The 24,659-nt window shown below is 44.6% G+C and overlaps 1 protein-coding gene across 1 annotated transcript in view; it reads left to right on the forward strand.

The window, feature by feature from the left end:
• SMS (spermine synthase) overlaps positions 1-24,659 on the forward strand; it is a 49,123-nt gene that overhangs the window by 19,884 nt on the left and 4,580 nt on the right. The window contains exons 2-9 of the mRNA XM_008272445.5: positions 2,786-2,906; positions 5,040-5,133; positions 5,988-6,052; positions 11,312-11,487; positions 12,076-12,230; positions 14,438-14,527; positions 21,130-21,244; positions 22,472-22,551. Coding sequence (XP_008270667.2) covers positions 2,786-2,906; positions 5,040-5,133; positions 5,988-6,052; positions 11,312-11,487; positions 12,076-12,230; positions 14,438-14,527; positions 21,130-21,244; positions 22,472-22,551 — 896 coding nt within the window. The remainder of the gene's footprint in view (positions 1-2,785; positions 2,907-5,039; positions 5,134-5,987; positions 6,053-11,311; positions 11,488-12,075; positions 12,231-14,437; positions 14,528-21,129; positions 21,245-22,471; positions 22,552-24,659) is intronic.

Here is a 24,659-nt window from a genome sequence, read left to right on the forward strand (position 1 = left end):
ATTTTGACTTGGCCCAGCCCAGGTCATTGTGGCCATTTGGGGAGTGAGCCAGCAATGGAAGGTGTCTGTCTCTCTAACTCTGACTTTCAAATAAATAGATAAACTTTTTTTTAAAAATAATATAGATGTAGTTTTTCCAATTTTATAAGTCAGAAGTTTGAGATCTGGGTGTGGCAGGCCCACGCTTCCCCTGAGGGCTCTTCCTGGACAATCTTTCCTGCCTTCCCCAGCTTCTTGTGGCTCCTGGCTTGCCTTGGCTTGTGGTGCTTATCATTCCAATCCCTGCTTACCTGTCTTTCTTCATGTCACTACCCCTGCTTCTCCCTCTGCTTCTTATCTTCTGTCACTTAGAAAGACACTTGTCATTGGGTTTTGGACCTACCTGGATACTCTAGGTGTTCTCATCTTGACATCCTTAATGTAATTACATTTGCAAAGACCTTTTTCCAAATGAAGTCACCTTCTCAGGTTCTAGATGTTAGGATGTACACAAATCCTTTTTGGTGATCATCTTAGCCATGGCATTGTGAGATTGTGTGTGTGTGTGTGTGTGAGAGAGAGAGAGAGAGAGAGAGAGAGGGAGAGAGAGAAATCTTCTAATTTTTAAATAACTAATTCACATTTCTTAGAAAGTCCAAAAAATAAAAAAAGTCCATGCAGGCAGAATATAATGCATTTCCTATCCCGTTTGGCTTCTGAAACTCCCCATTTCTGGCCTTCATTCATTTTTTTTCCCCCTAAGATGATCTGTTTCCTAAAAGTATTTAATTACTTGAAGGCAGAGATACAGAATTTCTCCATCCAGTGGTTCCTTCAAATGCTCACAACAGCAGGACTGGGCCAGGCTAAAACTGGGAGCTGGGACCTCAGTCCAGGTCTCCCATCTGAGTGACTGGATGCAAGTAGTTGAGCCATCCTCACCTGCTGCCTCCCAGGGTCTGCATTAGCACAAAGCCGGATCAGAAGCAGAAGCAGGACTGTGATATGGGATGCAAGCATCCCAAGGACATCTGAATTGCTGTGCCCAATGCCCACTCCTTGTGGCTTTTAGTCTTACTGTACACTAGAAAGATCTTAGGAACACAGTTCCAAGGGAACTGGAAGTAGATTATTTATTAATTCAAAGGGCAGAAAGATCAGGGAGGGGGAGGCAGGGGGCATAGGACAGAGAGAGATAGTATAGCTTCCATCTGTAGATTTAGTCCCCAAATAGCCATAACAGCCAATTCTGCACCAGGCTGAAGCCAGGAGCCAGGAGCTCCATCCTGGTCTCCCACATGGGAGGCAGGGACCCAAGCACTTGGGCTATCTTCTGCTGGCTTCTCAGGCCCATTAGCAGAGAGCTGGATCAGAATTGGGGTTGCTGGGACTTGAACCAGCACCGGGATATGAGATACCATTGTTGGAGGCAGCAGCTTAATCTACTGTGCCATAGCAGCAGCCCCTGGAGGTTGACTCTTCATGCATAGTGAACAAAATAAATCACATCCAGGTCCAATTTCAGCCCTACTTAGTTTAGGCAAGAATTTTAATGTATTTTTCTTGAGAAATCACACCAGAGTCAGCTGTGATTCTTTCTCTGTGCGTGTGTGTGTGTGTGTGTGTGTGTGTGTTTCTTTTGCCTCTGTTCAGGTCATAGAAGTGCTTTGTTTTGATGCTTTGTGATTTTTCCCTCATGAGGAGCAGACCTGCAGAGTAATTCCAATTCCTCTTCTCACACCTTGGCTCTTCATTATGCTGTTTTGCATATGGAACTATGGAAGAACAAACTGCATTTTGCCTTTTTTCCCCTAAGTATTGTAATGTTCAATGTTCTTCAAGAAACTGGCTTCAAATGAGCCTGCAGAAGTTAATGCATTTGAACTGGGGATGCTGGGCTCCCTTTGGGGGTTGAGGTGGGAATAGGCTTCTGGATTGGGAGGGGGTGTCCCCTCAGCACAGCAGAATGGTCCATGGGATTGTTCAGTACCACCATTTAGAACTCTATTTCTGAGCATGAACATTTGATTTCTTTTTTTCTGATTTCAAAAGCAACGCTTCCACTTTGTAAAATATCTGAAAAATAAATGAAAAATTTTGAGTCTTTTTTTTTTTAAAGATTTTATTTATTTATTTGACAGGTAGAGTTATAGACAGTGAGAGAGAGACAAAGGTCTTCCTTCCGTAGGTTCACTCCCCAAATGACCGCTACTTTCGGCGCTGTGCCGATCTGAAGCCAGGAGCCAGGTGCCTCTTCCTGGTCTCCCATGCAGATGCAGGGGCCCAAGCACTTGGGCCATCCTCCACTGCTTTCCCAGGCTACAGCAGAGAGCTGGACTGGAAGAGGAGCAACCGGGACCAGAACCGGCGCCCATATGAGATGCTGGCGCCGCAGGTGGAAGATTAACCTAGTGTGCCACGGCACTGGCCCCTGGAGTCATTTATAGTACCTGTTAACAGAGAATAAGTATCCCCTTTCTAGTAATGTAAATCTTCATTAATTTAACCTAAACTGAAATACTCTTGTTGTATTTACATGTCTGGTTTTTGGTTATGCTGTCTCTAGTTAGGTTGAATGTCTCTCGTATCCTTGGTATAGCTATTTATGGTCAGTTTTGTGTCCTTTCATGTCCCCAGGTGATCTGTGTAGCCTTTCTTTGCAGTGTGGAGATTGTGTATAACTCTTGACACAGGGGCTAAGTGACACTGGTAACTCTGTTCAGATTTTCTTCGAAGATTCAGTCATCAAACGGCCTTACTGAATGTGCCTTCCTGACCATCTTGCCTTCTTTATCTTGTCTTGCAGCTAATGGCGAGACCATTCTGAAAGGCCTCCAGTCAATTTTCCAGGAGCAAGGGATGGCAGAATCGGTGCATACCTGGCAAGACCATGGGTATTTAGCCACCTACACCAACAAAAATGGCAGGTGAGACGGCCTCAAGGGCTCTTCTTCAGAAGTGGGCTCTAAGGAAGAGCAGAGGGGGAAGAGGTGTGAGGTAGTGGTGGTGTCCAGGTATTTTTTTTCTTCCTTTGACATCTTTTAGGATGGAAGCCAGAATTGAGTGCTTCTTAACCCTAGCTGTACCTCAGAATGTCCTGGGAAAGCTATTAGAAAGTACCCGCCCTGGGCATTTCTCCTAGAGATTGAGGCCACCGGTTTGGACATCTGTTTGTCCAAAGGCCCTGGTGATTCTACTGTGTGGCCTGGCAGCACCAGCAGTGTGAAATGGCAGCAGTGATCCGGAGTTGGGTGAAACACAAATTCCCCACCTACCACCCACCCAGTGTGCACTGCAGTAGGTCTGTGGCAGGGCCTCAGCCACATTTCCAGTGAGTTCCAAGCTAAAGCAATGCTGCTGGCCACCTGACCACTGTTAGGAGTGCTTGTCAGTTAATATAGACCTCAATAAAATGCACGGTGATAAAGTTTTGCAAGGAGCTTGGCAGGAAAGCTGAGATGATCCAAGGGCTCAAGGCTTTTGGGTTACAGACTATGTATATAGACTTTCTGTAGTCAGTATGTACTTAAACTAAATTTGTTCACAGAGGAGGAAAGAAATTCTAAATCAAGAAATGACAGATAAGAGAAATGCCATTCTTTGAATTCTTTGTATTTTCTTAACTATAAGTATGTGTTGTATATATAGACAGGCTTAATGTGCACAGTCATCGAGATTGTCAAATTTGTACTGTTAATTAAATAATTTTAGACTTTTATTTTTATTTATTTGAAAGTCAGAGTTACACACAGAGAGAAGGAGAGGCAGAGAAAGGGAGAGGTCTTCCATCCACTGGTTCACTTTCCATTTGGCTGCAACGGCTGGAGCTATGCTGACCCAAAGCCAGGAGCCAGGAGCTTCTTCTGGGTTTCCCATGTGGGTGCAGGGGTCCAACTTGGGCCATCTTCCACTGCTTTCCCAGGCCATAGCAGAGAGCTGGATTGGAAGAGGGGCAGCCGGGACTAGAACTGGTGCCCATACGGGATGCTGGAGCCGCAGGTGGAAGATTAACCTTCTGCGCCACGGCTCTGGCCCCCTAGTAATTTTTTGTCTTTATTTCTGGCCGCATTACTGACTTTCCCTCTGTTCGTGATAGAACCACTCTAGCGGTTCAGGGGTGGCGTTTTCTATCCTTCCTTCAGCCCTGCCCCTCCTTTTAGCTGCTGGTGTGGATGGAAAGGAAAGAGCGGCTGCTCATTCAGGTGTACAGGAGCTTGTGGTGTCTGGGCCTGAACCTGATTTTGGGGCCATTTAAGGGCACTGCCTGTCTTCCTCTGTGAACAGAATTCCTGTTCTAATTTAGTATTTTTCAAATGTTTCATTAGGCACAGTTTTGTGATAAGAAGTAATTTCATATCATAATCCTGAAAATACACATCTGTATATGCAGTATACATAAATGCATATGGTGGAAACAAGCTTCGTAAAGCACTTCTTAGTGCACGTAACACACTGAAATATTCATTTTATTCTAAAAAATGGGCTGCTTATCTATTAATTGAGGTTAAAAAAGTGTTTTTTTAGAGGTACATATGGTCTGTCACTTACTGTTTAACGTACTATTAAATGTAAACTGGTCTTAGTCTGCACATGTTCCCGAAACAAACCGTAGGGCTGGAGTTGACCCACCCCTACTGAATTAATTTCCTGCCTGCTGGCAGCAAAGCTCAACTCTCCTTTGAACTCTGAAGGGTAATTGGGAGAAGCCAGGCTGCCCTTCGCTACCCTCCTTTCCTCTTATGTCAGTGGTTAACTAGACTTAGAAGAATCACTGGAGAACCTTTTACTCAAATTCACAGAGCCGCTCCTAAGTCACTTCCTGGGTGCAAGGCCCAGTTTTGAAGCTTTAGTATTTTGTGACCCCTCTAAATCTTCCATTAAGTGATCGATAGCTTCTGCCCTCAAGAAGAAGCCCTAATAACAATGCCAAAGAGTTAGCTATGTGATTTAGGACTACGAAACAAGAGCAGTAGTCTTTTCTCTTAACTGGGGTACTATCTTTTTTCTTTTTGAGTGCTGTGATACAATTCCTAACTTTAGAATTATACTTTACTTTGCAGCTTCGCCAATTTGAGAATTTATCCACACGGATTGGTGTTGCTGGACCTTCAGAGTTACGACAGTGATGCCCAGGGCAAGGAAGAGATCGACAGTGTCAGTTTCTCATTACTTACTTACTCATGTATTTAAGGAACATCAAATCTGCTTGGCTTAATGATAAATTTGTTTTCTCTTAATTGCTGACTTCACAGTTAATTGTAAACTTTCCTCCTTCCAGATCTGTGCTTTTAGAAAAGAGATAGTTGTTTTTAGGAACATGGATGTCAGCCTCCCTGTGTTTCCCCCTATGTTTACAATACTTAGTCTTTTTTTGTCTGCTTAAAAGGCAGAGCATGAGAGAGACAGAGACAGATATACAGAGAGAGAGAGAGAGAGAGAGAGAGAGAGAGAGAGGTATATCCTCTGGTTCATCCCCCAAATGCCGGCAGTAGCCAGGAGCCCGGAACTTCATCCAGGTCTCCCGGGGTGGCGGGTGCCCAAGCACTTGGGACATCACTGGTACCTTCCCAGGTGCCTCAGCAGGAAGCTGGATAGGAAGCAGAGCAGCTGGGCCGACCAGCAGTCTGGTTTGGGCTGTGGGCACCCCAAGCAGCATCTCAGCCTGCTGTGCCACAGCACTCACCTTTCAGCTTTCCTTTTTAACTGGCTGAGTCAGGATCTTGCTTTTCCCTAGAGGGAATAGAGAAGCTCTGATTACTGTTTTACACTGGCAGTATCAGGTAGCCTTCCTCCCATTTTTTGGTTGCTAACTCATGCTAAAGTTGGATCCAGCACCATGTGTGACAGTTGGCAGGACAGTGTAGACTTGAACAAGGTTTAGAAGCTCATGTCGCGATGGAGGGGGACAGGTGTCTATGTCAGTATCACACAGCTATCAGCATGACCCGTCTTCTGGACTGTCATTTAGCTGTTCTATAAGCCCACTGATTGCTTTTCTTTAACCGTAGCTTTTGAACAAAGTAGAAGAAAGAATGAAAGAATTGAGTCAGGACAGTACTGGGCGGGTGAAGCGGTAAGTCCACTCTTGAATGTCCTTTTATATTTGTTTAATTGGTAAAGTAATCAGAATGGCAGTATTGTCCTTGGTAGTATCTGTTTAAGATGTGGAAAAGATATGTCACCGTTCGTTTCTGGCAACATGCTACACTGAGCTGCTGGGCCCCTCCCGCTGAAGCAAGACAGTGTATGGAACACACACACGCATACAGACACACAGAATTTCTGGGTAGAATGAAACAGCGGCCGTAAGGCTCTGTGCGGTGATTCCAAGGAGCTGGAATTCTACAAAGCAGAGTTAGGGCTGCTGTCTCCCGACCTCCATCCCCTCCAGGAAAGAGAAAAGAACGCTTGTTTCTGCTGAGTTCTGGGCCCCAGAGTGGAGTTGAGCAATTTTAAGACGTCTGATGTGGTGGAGTGATAAAAAAAAAATGTTGCTTCAAAGCTTTCAACTAAGAAAACTTCCCTTGAGTGGCCACCCACCTTGAGCTGCTGCTGGTAATGAGGGTAGCTCGTTAACTGAACAATGCAGTCCCCCAGTTACTTGAGGCTCATGTCAATAGCTAGAACCAGTGACTGCCTTGTGTGCCTGCACAGATAATAGGGCATTTCCATTAGAAAGTTCTATTGGACATCAGTGAAATGTTTGCCATTGGCTTTAGATTTTAGGAAAAACTCGGATAGAAGTAGCAGTCTTGCCATTTGTCACAAGGGATAGGGAGGGGCTGGTAGGTCCCAGGAATTCAGAAGTGCTTTGCATTCATAGCATGTCATCTATCTCTGAGTTTGGTTTTTGCCCTGCCTCACTGGCTCCTCCTCAGGCCTCAAGACCTCAGGAAGTTAAACTCACAGATGGGAAGACAGTCCCTAGGAGGGTTGCTGCATCAGAGAAATACAGATACAGGTTTCTCCAGTTGATGGCACCCTCCAGAAGAGGGGATCCTTACTGGCAAGAGCTAGGGTTTTTAAGTACTCGGTGACTCACTGTGCTAAGTTTGATCAGCCCATAGGAAAGCTGCAGGGCAGATGTAGGATAACAAGGTAATTATTTAACCTTGGTAGGTAGAAAGGCAAGCAGGAAACTCGGTGAAAAGAACATGATGCAGTCCACAAGTTGCCCACTTTTTTTTTGAAATCTTTCGGCGTACCCAGACTTTCTTAACCCCACTCACACTCAGTTTAGTAGTCCCTCAGCCATGTCTTTCTCCTTTCCTCATCCTTAAAAAGGTGTGCACACCCACAGAACTTTCTGTACACTTCAGCTTTTCCCGCTTTGGCCGAGTTTTCTTATCTCCATCCATTTGAATTTGTTGGAAAGTGGCCCAACTGTAAGAATGAAGGGGCCCACATCAAAGTGCAGCCTGACTTATCAGGCCTGTAACTAGGTTATGCGTTTCTGGGCTTCAGCCTTCATAAGAAATCTGGTTCTTTTTTTTTTTTTTTCTTTTTGGTAGAAGTTCTCTAAATGAGAGAGTTAAGCTTTAGATGCTCTGTTCAAAATCTACAACTTGTGTTTGCTTGTCTCAGTTTTTACATATTTTCACAAAATAAGTGTGAAAAAATTGAGAAATTGGTATTTCCTTGTTGTATTTCCCTAACAGAAAACTTAGAAACACTATCTGAAATTACTCTCCCTTGAATGAATTAAATTGGAATTTTTGACTAAGGAGCCATGGGATGTATTTGAAGGTTTGTGTTTGTATTGCATTTGTACATGAAGAGGAGGGAGAACACTACCCCACATGTTAGTTTAGAAAAACGAATTGCTGAAGTTGACACAGTGTTCTTGAGGCCTGACATGTTACTCGTGTTCTCCCCCACTTGCTATAGTCTGGTTTTGACTTGGAGCAGTAGAAGTTGAAACTAGTTCTGTAGGACTGCACAACGACCCCTAGTCCCCGTATTTGAGTATTTCATCCGCGTAATGGCTTCCACATCCTGTTAGAGATCCTTGTGGTTCTTTGCCAGTCTTTAGAAATCTTCATGTTGCAATGAAGGAAAGAACTCCTCACCTTAGCCCAGGCACTGTTGACTTAACTGAGAATAAGCGTTGTTTATTTGCAGAGTGTTTGTGCTTAGTTCATTAATTGGTGGTGGTTGGCTGTCTGTCAACCAGGGGTTGGTTTCTTCCACTGAAAGAAGGTGACTTTGACCCTGCCACCCTCATCCCATACCACGGGCGGTTCACTCCGTTTCTCGCCATCCGCCAGGGCTGTTGTAAGCTTCCTTCAGGTCCTAGGGGTTGTCCTGATTGGGACTTCACATTTTTAAAGGAAAGTTTCTTTCTTTCTTTCTGTCTTTCTGTCTTTCGACAGGCAGAGTGGACAGTGAGAGAGAGAGAGAGAGAGAAAGGTCTTCCTTTGCCGTTGGTTCACCCTCCAATGGCCGCCGCGGCCGGCGCACCGCGCTGATCCGATGGCAGGAGCCAGGTGCTTCTCCTGGTCTCCCATGGGGTGCAGGGCCCAAGCACTTGGGCCATCCTCCACTGCACTCCCTGGCCACAGCAGAGAGCTGGCCTGGAAGAGGGGCAACCAGGACAGAATCCGGCGCCCCAACCGGGACTAGAACCCGGTGTGCCGGCGCCGCTAGGCAGAAGATTAGCCTAGTGAGCCGCGGCGCCAGCCAGGAAAATTTCTGTTCCCCAACATTTTGCAAGCTGATGTTCACATGGAAGATGAAGTGATTGGATCAGGAGTTCTTAGGGTTAAGTGAAAGTGTCTGAGAAGTTGCTTTGTCAATCCCAGTGCTCTTTATAGATGTTAGTATTTCCTCATAGAAAGCCTTGTTAACTTGCACCAGGTTCAGACTGTACTCTTAGAAGAAGCAGGTGAGCAGGGAGTATAACGAGACTAAGAGTCAATCAGAGGCTTGTATCCCAGCATTTTCTGTATCTATGGCTGTACGTCACGCTGTTTTACTGCTGAGAGCACACCACTAGCATGTGGTTCTCTTAGATGTGGAATGAGCCCTCATTTCCTTTGTTTGGGTTGGCTTTGCCAAACCGCGGTTCGGGGTTTGTTTTCTTGTCATTTAGTGTCCTCTGCTGGCAGTTTCTAGTATACTCATCCTATCAAAATTACTGAGCATTTAAATGAGTGGGATGAGGAAATCCATCATTTTGTAGCCATCCCAGTAATCACTGATTCAGACAAGAATCTTTTTGCTGTAGAAGCCGTTGGTAAAGGTTTCTATTAGAGTCAGGACCTTCACCCAGTTTCAGAGGACTCCCCCATAGCCTGCCTACTAATTGCAAAGGGGGAGACCATACCTTTGCAAATGGAGAGATCCAGTGACTACCACTTTTTTTAAAAAAAAGATTTTATTTGAGAGGTAGAGTTACAGACAGAGAGAGGGAGAGACAGAAAGGTCTTCCATCCACTTATTCACTCCTGAAATGGCTGCAGTGGCTTAAACCAGGAACCAGGAGCTTCTTGCGGGTCTCCCATGCGAGTGCAGGGGCCCAAGCACTTGCACCATCTTCCACTGCTTTCCCAGGCCATAGCAGAGAGCTGAATCGGAAGTGGAGTAGCTGGGATTTGAACTGGTGCCCATATAGTATGCCAGTGCCACAGGCAGAGGCTTTACCCGCTATGCTACAGTGCCGGCTCAGTGTCTACCACTTGAACCAATGGATGCCACAAAAAGGTTAGGTGCACATCTTATGTTCCTGATGTCATGTCTGGAGGACATGAAGCGGTGACCAGGTAAACCCCCCAGAATACATAAGGTAGACTTTTCAGAAATACCAATGTCATGAAATACACCAGGGGGAAAAAAAGAATGTTTTAGGCTAAAAGAGGGCACAGAAGAAAAACAGCAAAATGCAGTGTATGAACCAATATTCAAAAGCAGAACAGTTGGGATTCTTGAAGATGCCTTCTGAACTAGAGAATGCCCACATAGGAACTTGAAGGAGTGTGATAATGGTTGTGTAGGAGGTCTTAGGAGAGAGATACCTGTGAGTAAGTATTTGCAGGAAACTGATAACTGCAGTGGCCATTTTTTCCTTTCACATTTTCATTAAGAAAAATTTAAAATGTACCAAAAGGTGTTTTTTTTTAAAGCTTTTACTTACTTATTTGAGAGCAACTTTTTTTTTTTTTTTTTTGGACAGGCAGAGTGGACAGAGAGAGAGAGAGAGAGAGAGAGAAAGGTCTTCCTTTTACCGTTGGTTCACCCTCCAATGGCTGCCGCGGCCGGCGCACTGCGCTGATGCAATGGCAGGAGCCAGGTACTTATCCTGGTCTCCCATGGGGTGCAGGGCCCAAGTACTTGGGCCATCCTCCACTGCACTCTCTGGCCACAGCAGAGAGCTGGCCTGGAAGGGGGGCAACCGGGACAGAATCCGGCGCCCTGACCGGGACTAGAATCCGGTGTGCCAGCACTGCAAGGCAGAGGATTAGCCTATTGAGCCACAGCGCCGGCTTACTTACTTATTTGAAAGACAAAGTGAGACAGAGAGAAATCGTTCATCCACTGGTTTACTCTCCACATCCTTGCAACTGGTGCAGCTGAGCCAGACCATCTCCTATGCAGGTCTGCCAGGTGGGTGGCAGAGACCCAACTACTTGAGCTGTCATCTGCTGCCTCCTAGGGTGCACATGAACAGGAAGCTGGACTTGGAAATGGAGCTGGGATCTGAACCTAAGCATTCTGGTAGAGGATGCGGGCACCCTGAGTGGTGTCTTAACTGCTGCACTGAGAAGTTTCTGAAACAGCGTACTGCTATGCACAAAGGTTGTTCACATGAGGTGTGGCCATGAGGTTATAAAACTAAAATCCCGAACTTTGAATTCATTTTGTGCTCTTAGGATTGTGCCTACAGTTAGGTATCACTCTTTCACCCCCTCTTTTCCCAGGTCCACTTGTTTTTTTTTTTTTTTTTTTTTTTTTTTTTGACAGGCAGAGTGGACAGTGAGAGAGAGAGAGAGAGAGAAAGGTCTTCCTTTGCCGTTGGTTCACCCTCCAATGGCCGCCGCGGCCGGCGCACTGCACTGATCCGAAGGCAGGAGCCAGGTGCCTCTCCTGGTCTCCCATGGGGTGCAGGGCCCAAGGACTTGGGCCATCCTCCACTGCACTCCCGGGCCACAGCAGAGAGCTGGCCTGGAAGAGGGGCAACCAGGACAGAATCTGGCGCCCCGACCGGGACTAGAACCCGGTGTGCCGGCGCCGCAAGGCAGAGGATTAGCCTAGTGAGCCACGGCGCCGGCCTCCCAGGTCCACTTGTAAGGCAGTGTTGTAGTAAGGCCTCATTCCTATTGCCCTCTTTTTCCAGATTGCCGCCCATTGTTCGAGGAGGGGCCATTGACAGATACTGGCCCACCGCTGACGGGCGCCTGGTTGAGTATGACATAGATGAAGTGGTGTATGACGAAGACTCGCCTTATCAGAACATTAAAATTCTGCACTCGAAACAGTTTGGAAACATTCTCATCCTCAGTGGGGATGTTAGTAAGTATTCCATCCCTGCCCTGATGCATCCCTGGGTGGCGGTGTGCTTTCCAGACAGGTACTTCCATTGTCCAGGTTTGTATTTGACATTGCTGTTGTTTGAGATGCACATTGTCTGGGCTTTCACGTAAACTTTGTTTTGACATAGCTTTTTCTCAGTAATAGCGTTGCAGAAGAAAGTGTCAAACCTAAGCAGACCAGCTAGCATCATAAAGAAACCAAGAACTCACCAGGGAATGTCAGCAGTTAGGTTGCTATGGTTTCACCTAAACCCCAGGCCATTTTGTCTCCCATTATTTTGAAGCAATCCTCAGATAGATTATTACATCGGTTGAGATGAAGTTGATTTTTCACCAGTCAGCATGTGAGAACATTCTGAGGACCTCATTTTCTTCCCAGGGACTGCTGTCCATTTGTATTTTGTCAGATGAGCAGTGTTGATGAAAGTTACATATCCACGCTGTAGACAGTCTTTTAAGATGGCTTGTATTTGAGGTTACAGCCCTGCACTACCTAGTGTGCTGAGAGCTCAGGGGCTTTGTGTGTGCAAGTGGAGTTGCCATCTTGGGTCTCTGTTTTTCCCTCTAGACTTGGCGGAGAGTGATTTGGCGTATACCCGGGCCATCATGGGCAGTGGCAAAGAAGATTATACTGGCAAAGATGTGCTGATCCTGGGAGGTGGAGATGGAGGCATACTATGTGAAATAGTCAAACTGAAACCAAAGATGGTCACTATGGTGGAGATATCCTTTGTTGTATAAGGCAGCAAGTTCACTGGGCTTCTTTGTGTCTTTTTACAAAACATTTTTATTGAAATACAGTGTACATGCCAAGAGCTTTTGTGTCTAAGGCTCAAATTAATGTTAGGTACACAAATATGCTATGTACACTCCCTTGAGAAAAACATTTCAAGGTGGGCACCTGGCACACCATTAACGTTCAGATCTGCCTGGGACACTCTTAGCCCATATCCAAGAACCTGGGTTTGTGTCCCGGCTCCCTGCGGCTGTGCACCCTGGGAGGCAGCGGGTGATGACTTCTGTAGTTGAGTCGCTGCTACCCAACTGGGAGATGAAGCTTGACTTCCTGCTTTCAGCCTGGCCAGGCCCTGGCTGTTGTGCACATTTGAGAAGTGAACTGGCAGATGGATGGTCTCTCTTTCCCTTTCTGTGTCTCTATATGTGTATCTACCTTTCAGAAAACTAAACATTACAAAAGAAAAGGTTTCAGTTTACTACCAGCAGCCTTTTATGTGGCCACAAAGAAATAGCCAGTCATGTCGTTGAGAATAGAAGAGCAAGTGACTTTGATATCATGTTTACTCTCAGCAGTTGCTGAAATTGCTTTCTTAAGCACCTCCCCAAATTGGGATCAGCATACAGCGTCCACCCTATATATCCTTGGACTCTGCATCCAGGGGTTCAACCCGTCATGGATTGAAAGTATCTGGAAGAACCCCTGCTGGATGGCCTAGTGATTAGGACGTCCGAGTCCCATGCCTGGAGTGCATCAGTTCAGTTCTAGCTCTGGCTCCTGATTCTGGCCTCCTGCTAATGCCAGCCTTGCGGGTAGTAGCTTAACCTGCTGTGCCACAATGCTGGGCAAGGTTTCTTCTTCTTCTTCTTCTTCTTTTTTAAGTTTATTTATTTGAAAGTCAGAGTTTCACAGAGAGAGGACAGGCAGAGAGAGAAGGAGAGGTCTTCCATCCGATGGTTCACTCCCCAAATGGCTGCAATGGCTGGAACTGCACCGATCCAAAGCCAGGAGCCAGGAACTTCTTCCTGGTCTCCCACACGGGTGCAGGGGCCCAAGGTGTTGGGCCATCCTCCACTGCTTTCCCAGGCCATAGCAGAGAGCTGGATCAAGTAGAGCAGCCGGGTCTCAAACCGGCACCCGTATGGGATGCCAGCGCTTCAGGACAGGGCGTTAACCCACTGTGCCACAGCGCCAGCCCCACGGGGACGGTTTCTAAAACAAGATACAATAAATATAAGCCATAGAGGAAACTTACTGACACAAATGACTACTTTGAAATAAACTCTGGACCAGGGCAGGCGTTTGGCAGAGTGGTTAAAACACTTGAGATGCTTATGCCCCTTATCCGAGGGCCTAGCTTTGAGTTCCAGTTTTGCTCCTGGTTCCAGCTTCCTGCTAATGCACACTCTGAGAGGCAGCAGATGACAGCTCAAGTTGTTGGGTCCTTGCTAACCCTATGGGAGACCTGCATTGAGTTCCAGGCTCCTGGTGTTGGCCTGGTCCTGTGCAGCCACTGTGAGTATTTGAAGCATGAACCAGTGGATGGAAGATCTTTCCCCATGTCTCTCTGCCTCTCAAATAAATTTTTAGTAATTAGAAAATACCCAGGCCGGCGCCGCAGCTCAATAGGCTAATCTTCTGCCTGTGGCGCCGGCACACCGGGTTCTAGTCCCGGTCGGGGCGCCAGATTCTGTCCCGGTTGCTCCTCTTCCAGGCCAGCTCTCTGCTGTGGCCAGGGAGTGCAGTGGAGGATGGCCCAAGCGCTTGGGCCCTGCACCTGGCTCCTGCCTTCGGATCAGCGTGGTGCACCGGCCGCAGTGGCCATTGGGGGGTGAACCAACGGAAAAGGAAGACCTTTCTCTCTCTCTCTCTCTCTCTCTCACTGTCCACTCTGCCTGTCAAAAAAAAAAAAAAAAAAAAAAAGAAAAGAAATACTCAAAAAATTTGCATCTTTCCATTGTGTATTCCTTAAAACAGTATAACAACTATTTGCATTTTATTAGATATTATAAATAATGTAGAGGTGATTTAAATATAAGTTGCATGGATACACTGTGCTATTTTTTATGAGATTTTGGTATCCACAAGGGATCTTGGGCAAAATGTATTATAAAACCTTTGTGTTTGTGTTAACTTTCTTTTAAAATGCTACTGTTCTTTGACATGTCCAAATTCTCCTTAACCATTTTTGTACATTGACCAAATGGTGATTGATGGATGCAAGAAATACATGAGAAAAACGTGTGGTGATGTTTTAGACAATCTTAACGGAGACTGCTATCAGGTAATTATATTTTCTGGTAACAGAGTTTTATGTCAGTTGATGATCTAATTGATATACTATTAATTGGAATTGTGCCTTCTTAAAACAGCTTTCAGTATAATGATGAAGATAAATGGCTTGTCTTTTCATGCGTGTTATAGGTATGTTTTTATTTACCATGGAGGTGTCCAGGTAATAGGGAAACTGCCAACTCCAGATTCTCTGAATTGAATAGCCTTACATTTTCTAGGAAGGATGTCATGTGCCTTCTTATGACCTGGTCCCACCATTGTGTCTGTATCCCGAGTAATCTCTTTGAGTTCTTTCAGAAGGAATTTGGATATTTAATTGGTAGGTATATATAATTAAAATGTTTGGGGTAGGAATAATTACTTCCTGCTAATGAGCAATTAGTTTCTCTCCTAAGTTCTACTGTGCCTTAAAGTTGACCAGCAATTACATTGTGTGCGGTATGCTTTGTATTGTATTTTGGGAATGTATGTGTTTGGTGCTTGTTAGAGCCAGATATGCAATGCAAGCAAATGCATGTTGTGACAGAATCATACATGTATGGGGGCACTTGAAAATGTTCATGGAAATTCAATTAAAATATTATTTTGGTTCAAAAATTATTAAGTCAATGCTTATGAGGGGTCTTAGCTCATGGAAAATGTGTATTATGAAAAATCTGCCCGGATTTTAACAATTTTTTGCACCAAAATAAGCTTACCTTGTAATTCCTTTTTTCCTTAAACTTTTTGATGTACGTTTTTAAGTGGGAATATTTGTCAATGGCTAGGAAAGCAATCTGTAGACCTGAGAGCAGAGAGCCAACCTGAAGTCAGAGCACCAAAGGCAGATGGTGACTAGGACAGTCAAGGAAAAAGGTGTGTGTGTGTGTGTGAGTGTACACGCGCGTTCTCAAGAAGTATGTATTGTAAGAATATGTGAATGAATAGTATTAAGCCAACCCATGCCATGAACCCCGTAGTACAAATCCCAGCTTGAAGCAGCCTTTGAGGAATTTGGTGCATCTTCCCCCTTCTCTCTGGAACAGCACAGCCACCAGAGGGAGCCTGGAAAATTGTTTTGAGGCTGAGAGTTCTCCCTTAGCTGTCAAGGCATGGAGTGGCTGGCTGGCTGGCTGGCTGGTTGTGTGTGTGTGTTTGTGTGTATGTAGGGGGGGAATGGTCCTTGTCTGTGGGATCAGGAGATACTGGTCTGCCTGCCCTGGGGGCATGCAAGCCCCTTAGCCATTAAAGTAGATAGCAGGTTTTTGCAACTGCTCATTATGTGATAAACAATTACTCTGCTTAACATTTTTTAGAATATTAAATATTCTGTGCCCCTCTATTTGTTTTATGATTAGAATAACCTTAGTAGAATGAAGTTAGTACACCAAGAAAACTAAAAATTTTTGTATGTACATACTTTCTAAATAAAAGTCTAGTAACTTATAAAGAATTCTGTAATATGTCTAAGTAGAATTTAGCTCAGAAATGTAAATATGTGAGTTTTAAGATATCTGGCAATATAATGTATTATATGAATGAATTGAAGGAGAAACAGAATGAGTATTTGGTATAGCAGTTAATACCTCTTGGGATACCCCCATGTCCTCCGAAATAGTTTTTTTTTTTTTTAAAGGAGAGACAGTAATAACAAAGAATTCCTTAAAAAATCTTTATTTATTTATTTGAATGTTAGAGTTATACACAGAGAGAAGGAGAGGCAGAGAGAGAGAGAGAGAGATCTTCTGTCCGCTGGTTCACTCCCCAATTGGCTGCAGCGGCTGGAGCTGCACTGATCCAAAGCCAGGAGCCAGGAGCTTCTTCTGGGTCTCCCACGCAGGTGGCAGGGGCCCAAGGACTTGGGCCATCCTCTACTGCTTTCCCAGGCCATAGCAGGGAGCTGGATAGGAAGTGGAGCAGCCAGGACTTGAACCAGCACCCATATGGGATGCTGGCACTGCAAGTGGCAGCTTTACCCCTTATGCCACAGCGCCAGCCCTCAGACAAAGAATTTAAGGATATTTAGGTTGTTATTCAATTTTTAAAATAATTTTATTTGAGAGGCAGAGTTAGATTGATCTTCTATTCACCAGTTCACTCCAAAATTGGCTACAGTAGCTGGTGCTGGGACTGGCTGAAGCCACGAGCCTGGAACTCTGCCTCGGTCTCTCACATGGGTTTCAGGGGCCTGGATACTCAGGTCATCTTCCACTGCTTTCCCAGGTGCATTAGCAGGGAGCTGAATAGGAAGTAGAGCAGCTAAGACTTGAAGCAGTGCTCATGTGGGATGCGAGTGTTACAGGCATTGGCTTGATCTGCTGCACCATAACATTGGACCTGATAGTCACTCACAAACTACCGAAATGTATTATAATAGAAATTTAATGATAAAGCTGTAGTAAGTCATAAAATACAAAATAAAGGGCAAATGCCATTTCCACTACAATTAGAAACAAGATAAAGATTCATTGCTTATTTTCACCATTGGTTTTGAGGTAGGAAAATGAAAATAGTATAAAAATTATTTATAAATGATAAAAATCTTTAGAAAATGTAAGAAAGCTTTCTAGAAAATCAGTTTACATTGTAAGCACTTGGTCAAGTGATTGGATAGGCTCAAACTTTTTACTGCTATGTTCAGTGCCAGATAGTTTGGGTGGAGGTAAGAGGTGGGCAGGAAAGCCATTCAGAGTAATGATCAAGTCTGAAATGCCTAGGAATAAACATAAGAATGGGGAAAGTGATAGGAATTATGTTGTTGTCTTATTGAAAGACACCAAATAAAGTGTGAATATGTGGAGAGGCATGTTAGGTTTCTGGCATGGAAATTATAGCACAATGTTTATTTCTTCCCAGCTGTAAGTGATTCGAATCAGAATCCCAAGCCAGTGAGTATGGGGCTTAAAGGTTTTAAAGTTCATTTGTAAAACTGTCTAAGTAGCCTAGAAAACTTTAGAAATTAATCGTAGTGAAGGGAGAGGTGTTAAATTTTGTTAATTTACTGTAAGGTTCAGTAATGAAATAGGAAATACAATGCAGGAATAGACTACTGGATAAGAAGAATGTCACAGGAGCTTGAATACATCTGAATGTGTAGTCCCACACACATACAAATAGATGGGCTAAACTGCATTTCAGTTCATCTGGGAGCAGGGTGTTGTTGATTCAGAAGCCATGTCGGCATACTTGATGACCCATCTGAGTGAGAACACAGTCGTCTAAGCGTAGAAACCTTAGAAATGGGAATTTCTGTGATTTCAGCTGTAGATACAAAAACTAATACATTGAGCAAAATTTGGAGAGTTTATTCTTGGAGTTGGGAAATGTTCTAAAGAAAGCCAAGACACTTAGACATTGTTTATGGTGTTGGGTGTCATTACCAAGCCAGAAGGCGGAGTAGACAAAAATGGTAACAAACATGACAGGGCTTTCATCCCTGGAGTAATACAAAAAGCCCTTATGACTCAAGATTTTAAAATGAGGTTAGTTCCATATAAAGAGGGATATAAAGGCTATGAAGTGATATTCTCAGGAAAGTCGGCCTGTAAGAATACCACAAGGTGCTCACCTGTTTCGGTGGCCCAGGAAGTTCATGTGAAGATAGTAGCAACAGGCTTGGCAAAATTTAGAAGGATGCTGTCCTGTGCTAGGGAGGATGAGAGGAAACAGGTGCTTGTATATACTGCTGGTTGGAGCATCAGTTGCTGCCAAAGCTCAAAACCAAAACAAACGTGACTTGCACCTTGGCAGCCACACAGAGGCATCAGTACAGGGAGATTTGTTAGAGCTATGCTTATAGAGGTCAAAGCCTGGCACTGACCAGAGTAGAACATTGTTAGTGGAATAGTATTAATTTTAAAACTATATTTTAAAAATTTGAGAGTCCGAGAGAGCTCCCATCTACTGGTTCACTCTCCAGATGTCCCCAGTGGCAGGGGCTGAGACCGAAGTCATGAACACAGTCCAGGTCATTCATGCAGGTAGCAAGGACTCGAATTAACTGAACTGTTACGCAGGAAGCTGCAATCAAGGTGGTATAAGGAATCCACCCAGGGATTCTGATAGGAGATACAGGCATCTGAATTGGAGTTGTAACTGTTAGGCCAAACACTTGCCCTCGTATAATTAAAAATAACAATATATATATATATATATTCATTACTCAGAAATGTTAGGGGAAAATGTCCACGTTCAGAATAATGTGTGATCCAAGTTTCACAAAAGAATATGCAAGTGAGCATAAGAATATATGAGAGAATGGAAAAATCAGGAGCATAGCAAATAGGATTAATACCAGATTAACATAGATTGAAGGCAGCTGCAATATTAATACTGGCTGCATGTTTGCATAATTTGGATTTCTATGATGCATTAAGTGAAGTAAGTTATAAAACAATAGGACAATTAAATTCTTGAAAAAAATTATGGCTGTGAGGCTAAGTAAAAGAACATTCATGGAAGAAAAATGCAAGATAGATTATCTTAGGGAATTGTGGCGTACTTGATTGCTGACTTGTTATGTGTGAGGTTTTTTTTTAATATGAGTGTGTTTTCTGTTAATTAGAAAAATGAAAGAATATCTCCTGCCTAGTTCAGGCTGTTGCCTAGAGTTGTACGTGTCCTCAGCAAATAGCGTTAATACTCAAAGATGAGGCTGACCCCAACTTGGTTCCTGTACAGGAGTCCTTTCTTATCTGTTCAAGATACAGTCCAAGTGGCTCCCTGGATCCTTGCACAGTGCTGAATCTTCTGTGTACTTTGCTTTTCCCTGCACTTATATATGTGTGCTAAAGTTTAATGAGACAATAAAAAATTATCAAGTTATAATCAAGTAGAATATTTATGGTTGTGTACTGTAACAAGATCACCAGCATTACTTACTACTCTTGCACTTTGGGGCTGTTATTCAGTAAAATAGTGGTTGTTTGCACATTAGCTCTGTGACTCTGACCCCATAACAGTTGATCTGATGACAGCTACTGAGTGACTTAGGGCGAGTAGTGAATGCCGCTTTGGCTACACTAGACAAAGGGTAATTCCTTTTATTGGTAGGATGCAGCAAGATTTTGGTGTGTCATTTAACACAGGATTTATTTCTTGGATTTTTAATTTTTTTAAAAAAGATCTATTTATTTAAAGGCAGAGTCACAGAGAGAGAAAGAGACACATTGATCTGTATCTACTGGTTTATCGTTTATCCCTCAAATGGCTGCAACAGCAAGGTCTGGGCCATGCCGAAGCCAGGAGCCTGGGACTCCATCTGCATCTCCCAAGTGGATGGCAGGGGCACAAGTGCTTGGGTCATCTTCCACTGCTTTTCCCAGACACCTTACTTAGCAGGGAGTTGGATTGGAAGTGGAGCAGCTGGGTCTCCAGCTGGGACCCATGGGATGCCAGCATTGCAGGCGGTAGGTTAAATCGCTGCGCTACAGTGTCAGCCCCTTTTAAAGCTTTTATTTATATATTTGAGAGGCAAACATGGAGAAAGCTCCTATCTTCTAGTTCACTCCTACATCTGGACTGTGTTGAAGCTGGGAGCCAGGATGTTGATCCAGGTCTCCCTGGAGTGTGGCAGGGATGGAACTACTTGACCCGTCTCCTGCTGCTTCCCAGGAAGCGGAAGTCAGAAATGGAACCGAAGCTGCAGCACAGGTGCTTTGATCTGGGATGCTGGTGTCCCAAGCAGTGTCTTAAGCATTAAGCTGCATGTCTGCTACTATTTCTGGAATGTTTCGTTGGTTTTGGACTGTGGTTGACTGAAGGTAATGAAGCCATGGAAAGCAGACCACAGATAGAGGCACTGCTGTATTTACTAAAGCACCTGTGTGTGAATCCCAGTCCTTAACTGCCACACTCCTCTCCTCGATGACCCCGAGATAGTGGATGCTCTTACTTTATTATCAGCAGTATATTAGAGAAAATTGAAAAAATGGAGGTTTAAAATGCTTGCAGTGCTGGCATCTCATGGAGCACCAGTCCAGGTCCCTGCTAATGCACCTGGGGAATCCCAAGTGCTTGGGCCCCTGCTATCCATATGGAAGACCCAGATGGAGTTCCTGGCTCCTGGCTTCAGCCTGGCCCAGCTCTGGCTGTTGCAGCCATCTGGGGGTTGAGCCAGCAGATGGAAGATGACTCTGTCTCTCTCTACCTTGCCCATAAATAAGAATATCTAAAAAGGTTTAGAAGGCTGAGGTGCAAAAATCAGTGAACAGCCAAGTTATTTAGTGCTTAGTATAATAGAAAGATCAGAATGGAGGTAGTAGTAGGAGAAGCAGTATAGATTAGAATTCAGAGTATGCACTTGACTCTCAGATCGTTCCTTGGTGTACTTCCTGGCTTATTTTTCTTCTTAGGTGCCTTTGGGCAAGCTGCATCTTCTCTTGTTTGTTTCTCGGGAAAATGGGGTAATACATGAAGTCAGAAGCCGAGCATCTCTTCCTTTTCAGCGTTGTGGACATGGATGAAAGTCTCTTGTTGCTCCCGTGACAGGTGCTGCGGGTCTAGGCCCCAGCTTGCATCTGCCCTTTCTCTGCTGTCTGTTAGTTGTCTGCTATTGGTTCATGACAACCGCATGTGTTTGCTTAGTTGCTGAATTCCTGTTCTCTCTGGAAGGTTCTCATAGAAGACTGCATTCCGGTACTGAAGAGGTACGCCAAAGAAGGGAGAGAGTTTGACTATGTGATTAATGACTTGACAGCTGTCCCAATCTCTACATCTCCAGAAGAAGGTAGATCCTGTTTCTGTTCTGTTGACTAAGAAACCGCACAGAAACGTTTGTCTTGGCACCGTGTGAGGGCGAAGGGGATGTTAGAGATAGGTGACTCGATGAAGTTCATCATTCTTCAAAGGGACTTAAACTGAGGCCCTGGTGGAAGGAGGCTGGATTTGGGTTTAACTGCTAGTCCGCGAGTCAATTAACTCAGTCACGTGAAACAAATATTAATGTAAAAATGGCTCACTGAGACGTTAAATTATTTTATAATTTTTTTAAAAGATTGATTTATGTATTTGAAACTCAGAGTTACACAGAGAGAGAAGGAAAGGCAGAGAGAGAGAGAAAAATCTTCCATCTGCTGATTCACTCCCCAATTGGCTGCAATGGCTGGAGCTGCACCGATCCGAAGCCAGGAGCCAGGAGCTTCTTCTGGGTCTCCCATGCAAGTGCAGGGGTCCAAGGACTTGGGCCATCTTCTACTGCTTTCCCAGGCCATAGCAGAGAGCTGGGTCGGAAGTAGAGCAGTCGGGACTCGAACTGGCGCCCATATGGGCGGCTTTACCCGCTACACCACAGCGCCGGCCCCTTAAAGCAGTTTTCTTTAGATTTCAGCCACTGCCTTTCTGTCAAATCTTTATTGATGTTGTGAAAGTAGTCCTAAGGGGACATACTTTTTTTCTGATGGACATACATTTGATTTTGACCTTGCTTTTGTGTGTGTGACTCTGCATGTGAGACATCAGGTATGTAACTGTATCTTTAAAAAAGTGTTTATTTTCTATTTTCTTCCTGTACTTGAGAGAGAGAGATTGTTCTTTCGTCTGCTGCTTCACACCCCAAATGGCCCTAACAGCCAAGGCTGAGCCAGGCCAAAGCCAGGATCCAGGAATGCCATCTGAGCCTCCCACTTGGTGGGTGGCAGGGGCCCAAGTACTTGGGCCATCATCCCCTTCCTTCTCATGTGTATGAGCAGAGGGTTGGGTTAGAAGCAGAGGAGCTGGGGCATCCCAAGCAGCTGCTCAACCCATGGCACCACTTACCCCCACCCAGACTACTTTCTTGCCACTCAGGAGCAAACTTTCGGTATTGATCTTAAGCTCCTCACTCTTGCTTCTTTCTTTCTCTTCTCCTGCACTCCCTCCCTCTCTATTGTTGAGTTTAGAGTGGATAGTTGTCTTTAGATGCTGTTGTTGCGTGCAAGCTCATATTTATGCAACCTAATGTCTTTTTACCATGCAGATTCCACATGGGAGTTTCTCAGACTGATTCTTGATCTCTCTATGAAAGTGTTGAAACAGGATGGGAAATACTTCACACAGGTATGTCACTGAACCGAGTTTCCTCAAAAATCTCAACCAGATGCTCCCAGTTTGACGTTTCCATGAAGATGATCGATATTTATGTCTGTTATAAGGACAAAATGGCAACATCGAATTAGGTTGTTTCAGTAGGTGAATTTGAGTTAATGACTTTGGACTCAAGATTTATCTTGGAGTTTAAAAGTTTCAGACACATAGAAATGGTGAAATTAGAGGAGGCAGAAATGCTCATTACCCTGATTTATTATGCACTGTATACATGCATCAAATTATAACACTCTATACATAAATATAAATAGTTTATGCTAACAAAACATACCTTACAGAACACTTCAGGGAAAGCTGGTCTTGGGCTGTAGTATGAACTGCTGCCACCAGATGGAGACAAAGACTGTGAAAAGCCCATCTATCCACATGTTAAAAACCTTTGGCTGTAGTATGAGCTCCTGCCACCAGATGGAAGCAAATTGTGTTTTTCTCAATCTGTAGAGCATTTTTAGCTGTTGTTGTGTGTGGGTTTTTTTTTTTTTTTTTTTTTTTTTTTTTTTTTTTAAGATTTATTTATTTGAAAGGTGGAATTAGCAAGAAGGAGAAAGGAGGACAGTGAGAGAGGTCTTCTGTCCGCTGGTTCGTTCTCCAAATGGCTGCCATGGCCAGAGCTATGCCAGGCCAAAGCCAGGAGCCAGGAGCTTCTTCTGGGTCTCCCACGTGGGTGCAGGGGTCCAAGCACTTAGGCCATCTTCTACAGCTTTCCCAGGCCATAGCAGAGAGCTGGATTGGAAGTGGAGCAGCCGGGACTTAAACCAGCGCTTGTATGAGATGCACTGCAGGCTGCAGCTTTACCCACTACGCCACAGCGCTGGCCCTGAGCATTCCTAGTTTTGAGAGAAAGTTTAAAGATTATATTTCTTAATGTATAAAAATATACATGTAATGTCTTACAAAATCCTCAGCAGTCCTGGCAACAAAGGCTGTGACAGTCCAGTCTTTATATTTGGTGTCCAGATTCCTCGATTCGTAAGCCAGTGGTAAGCGCTCCGGCTGTATTGCTGTCTGGTTTCTGCATGCTGCTGAGTTGACAGAAGAATTCCACTCCTGCTCTCAGTGTTGTATTTGTTTTAAATGAAGCATCACTGTATTTAATTGTCACACACCAGTAGAGTTTCTTACTTCATCCTCCCGAGGAAGAGTTTGCCAGCCGAACGTACACTGGACGTTTCGTGGAATCTGAGATTAATAATCCTGAAAACTGCATAGCAATTCTAAGGCCCTTGACTAGGCCTCCAGCCTGTCCTGGTTTTCTCCTCGCAGCTGTGGCTTGGTGAAGGAGCTCAAGTCCAGCAGCTGTGTATGAATGCATAGGTCTATCCTTAGAAACAATCTTTAAAAACGTGTGCTGGACTTGACCCTGTAACACAGGGATCTGCAAGTCCCGCCTCCTGCTTGTTTTTGTTGAATTCTCTTGGCACACAGCATGCTCAGTCATGACACTGTGCCTGTGGCTAGGTCCTCACCAGCAGTGCTGGGTACTTGCAGCGGGTGCTGTGTGTTCTGCAAAGCCAACACTCTTTCCTATCTGGCCTTGTCATAGACAGTGGGTGCAACTAGAAAGTGTAGCCATTTGCTTTTGTCCTGAATGTTTGCCTGGTAGACTGCCTCCTATGGGGACCTGTTGCCTTAGGGTGCAGGGTGATTAGTGGAAACGCTTGCTTAGAATAGCCCCACACGCTGTTCATGAACATCAGTGACTTAGGCTTTGAAAACTTGACTTTTACCAACAATAAATACGTAGATAAGCCCACGGCCATGGTCTTTTCCATGAATTGCTCCACATATGAGCGTGCCGATAGCTTTTCTATGCTCACGTTTGTAACAGAAACAGAGAAAGCAGTCTCCTAACACCCAGGAATCCCATGGTACATTTGCCCGTTAAGTGTGCGCCATGCTGACATCCATGTGGAGTAAGGCATGTCGGCCTGGCCGGGAGAGGTGGTCAGGGCAAGAAGCAGGTGGCTGGACTCAGAACATACGGATGGAGACAGCACTACCTTTTTTGTAACTGCCACTTGACACACTCAGGAGCTACTCAGGATTCTTGCCATGCCCCG

This window comes from Oryctolagus cuniculus, chromosome X (genome assembly GCF_051225735.1).
Source record: "Oryctolagus cuniculus isolate XC-2025 breed Fujian yellow rabbit chromosome X, ASM5122573v1, whole genome shotgun sequence".
NCBI classification, from domain to species: Eukaryota; Metazoa; Chordata; class Mammalia; order Lagomorpha; family Leporidae; genus Oryctolagus; species Oryctolagus cuniculus.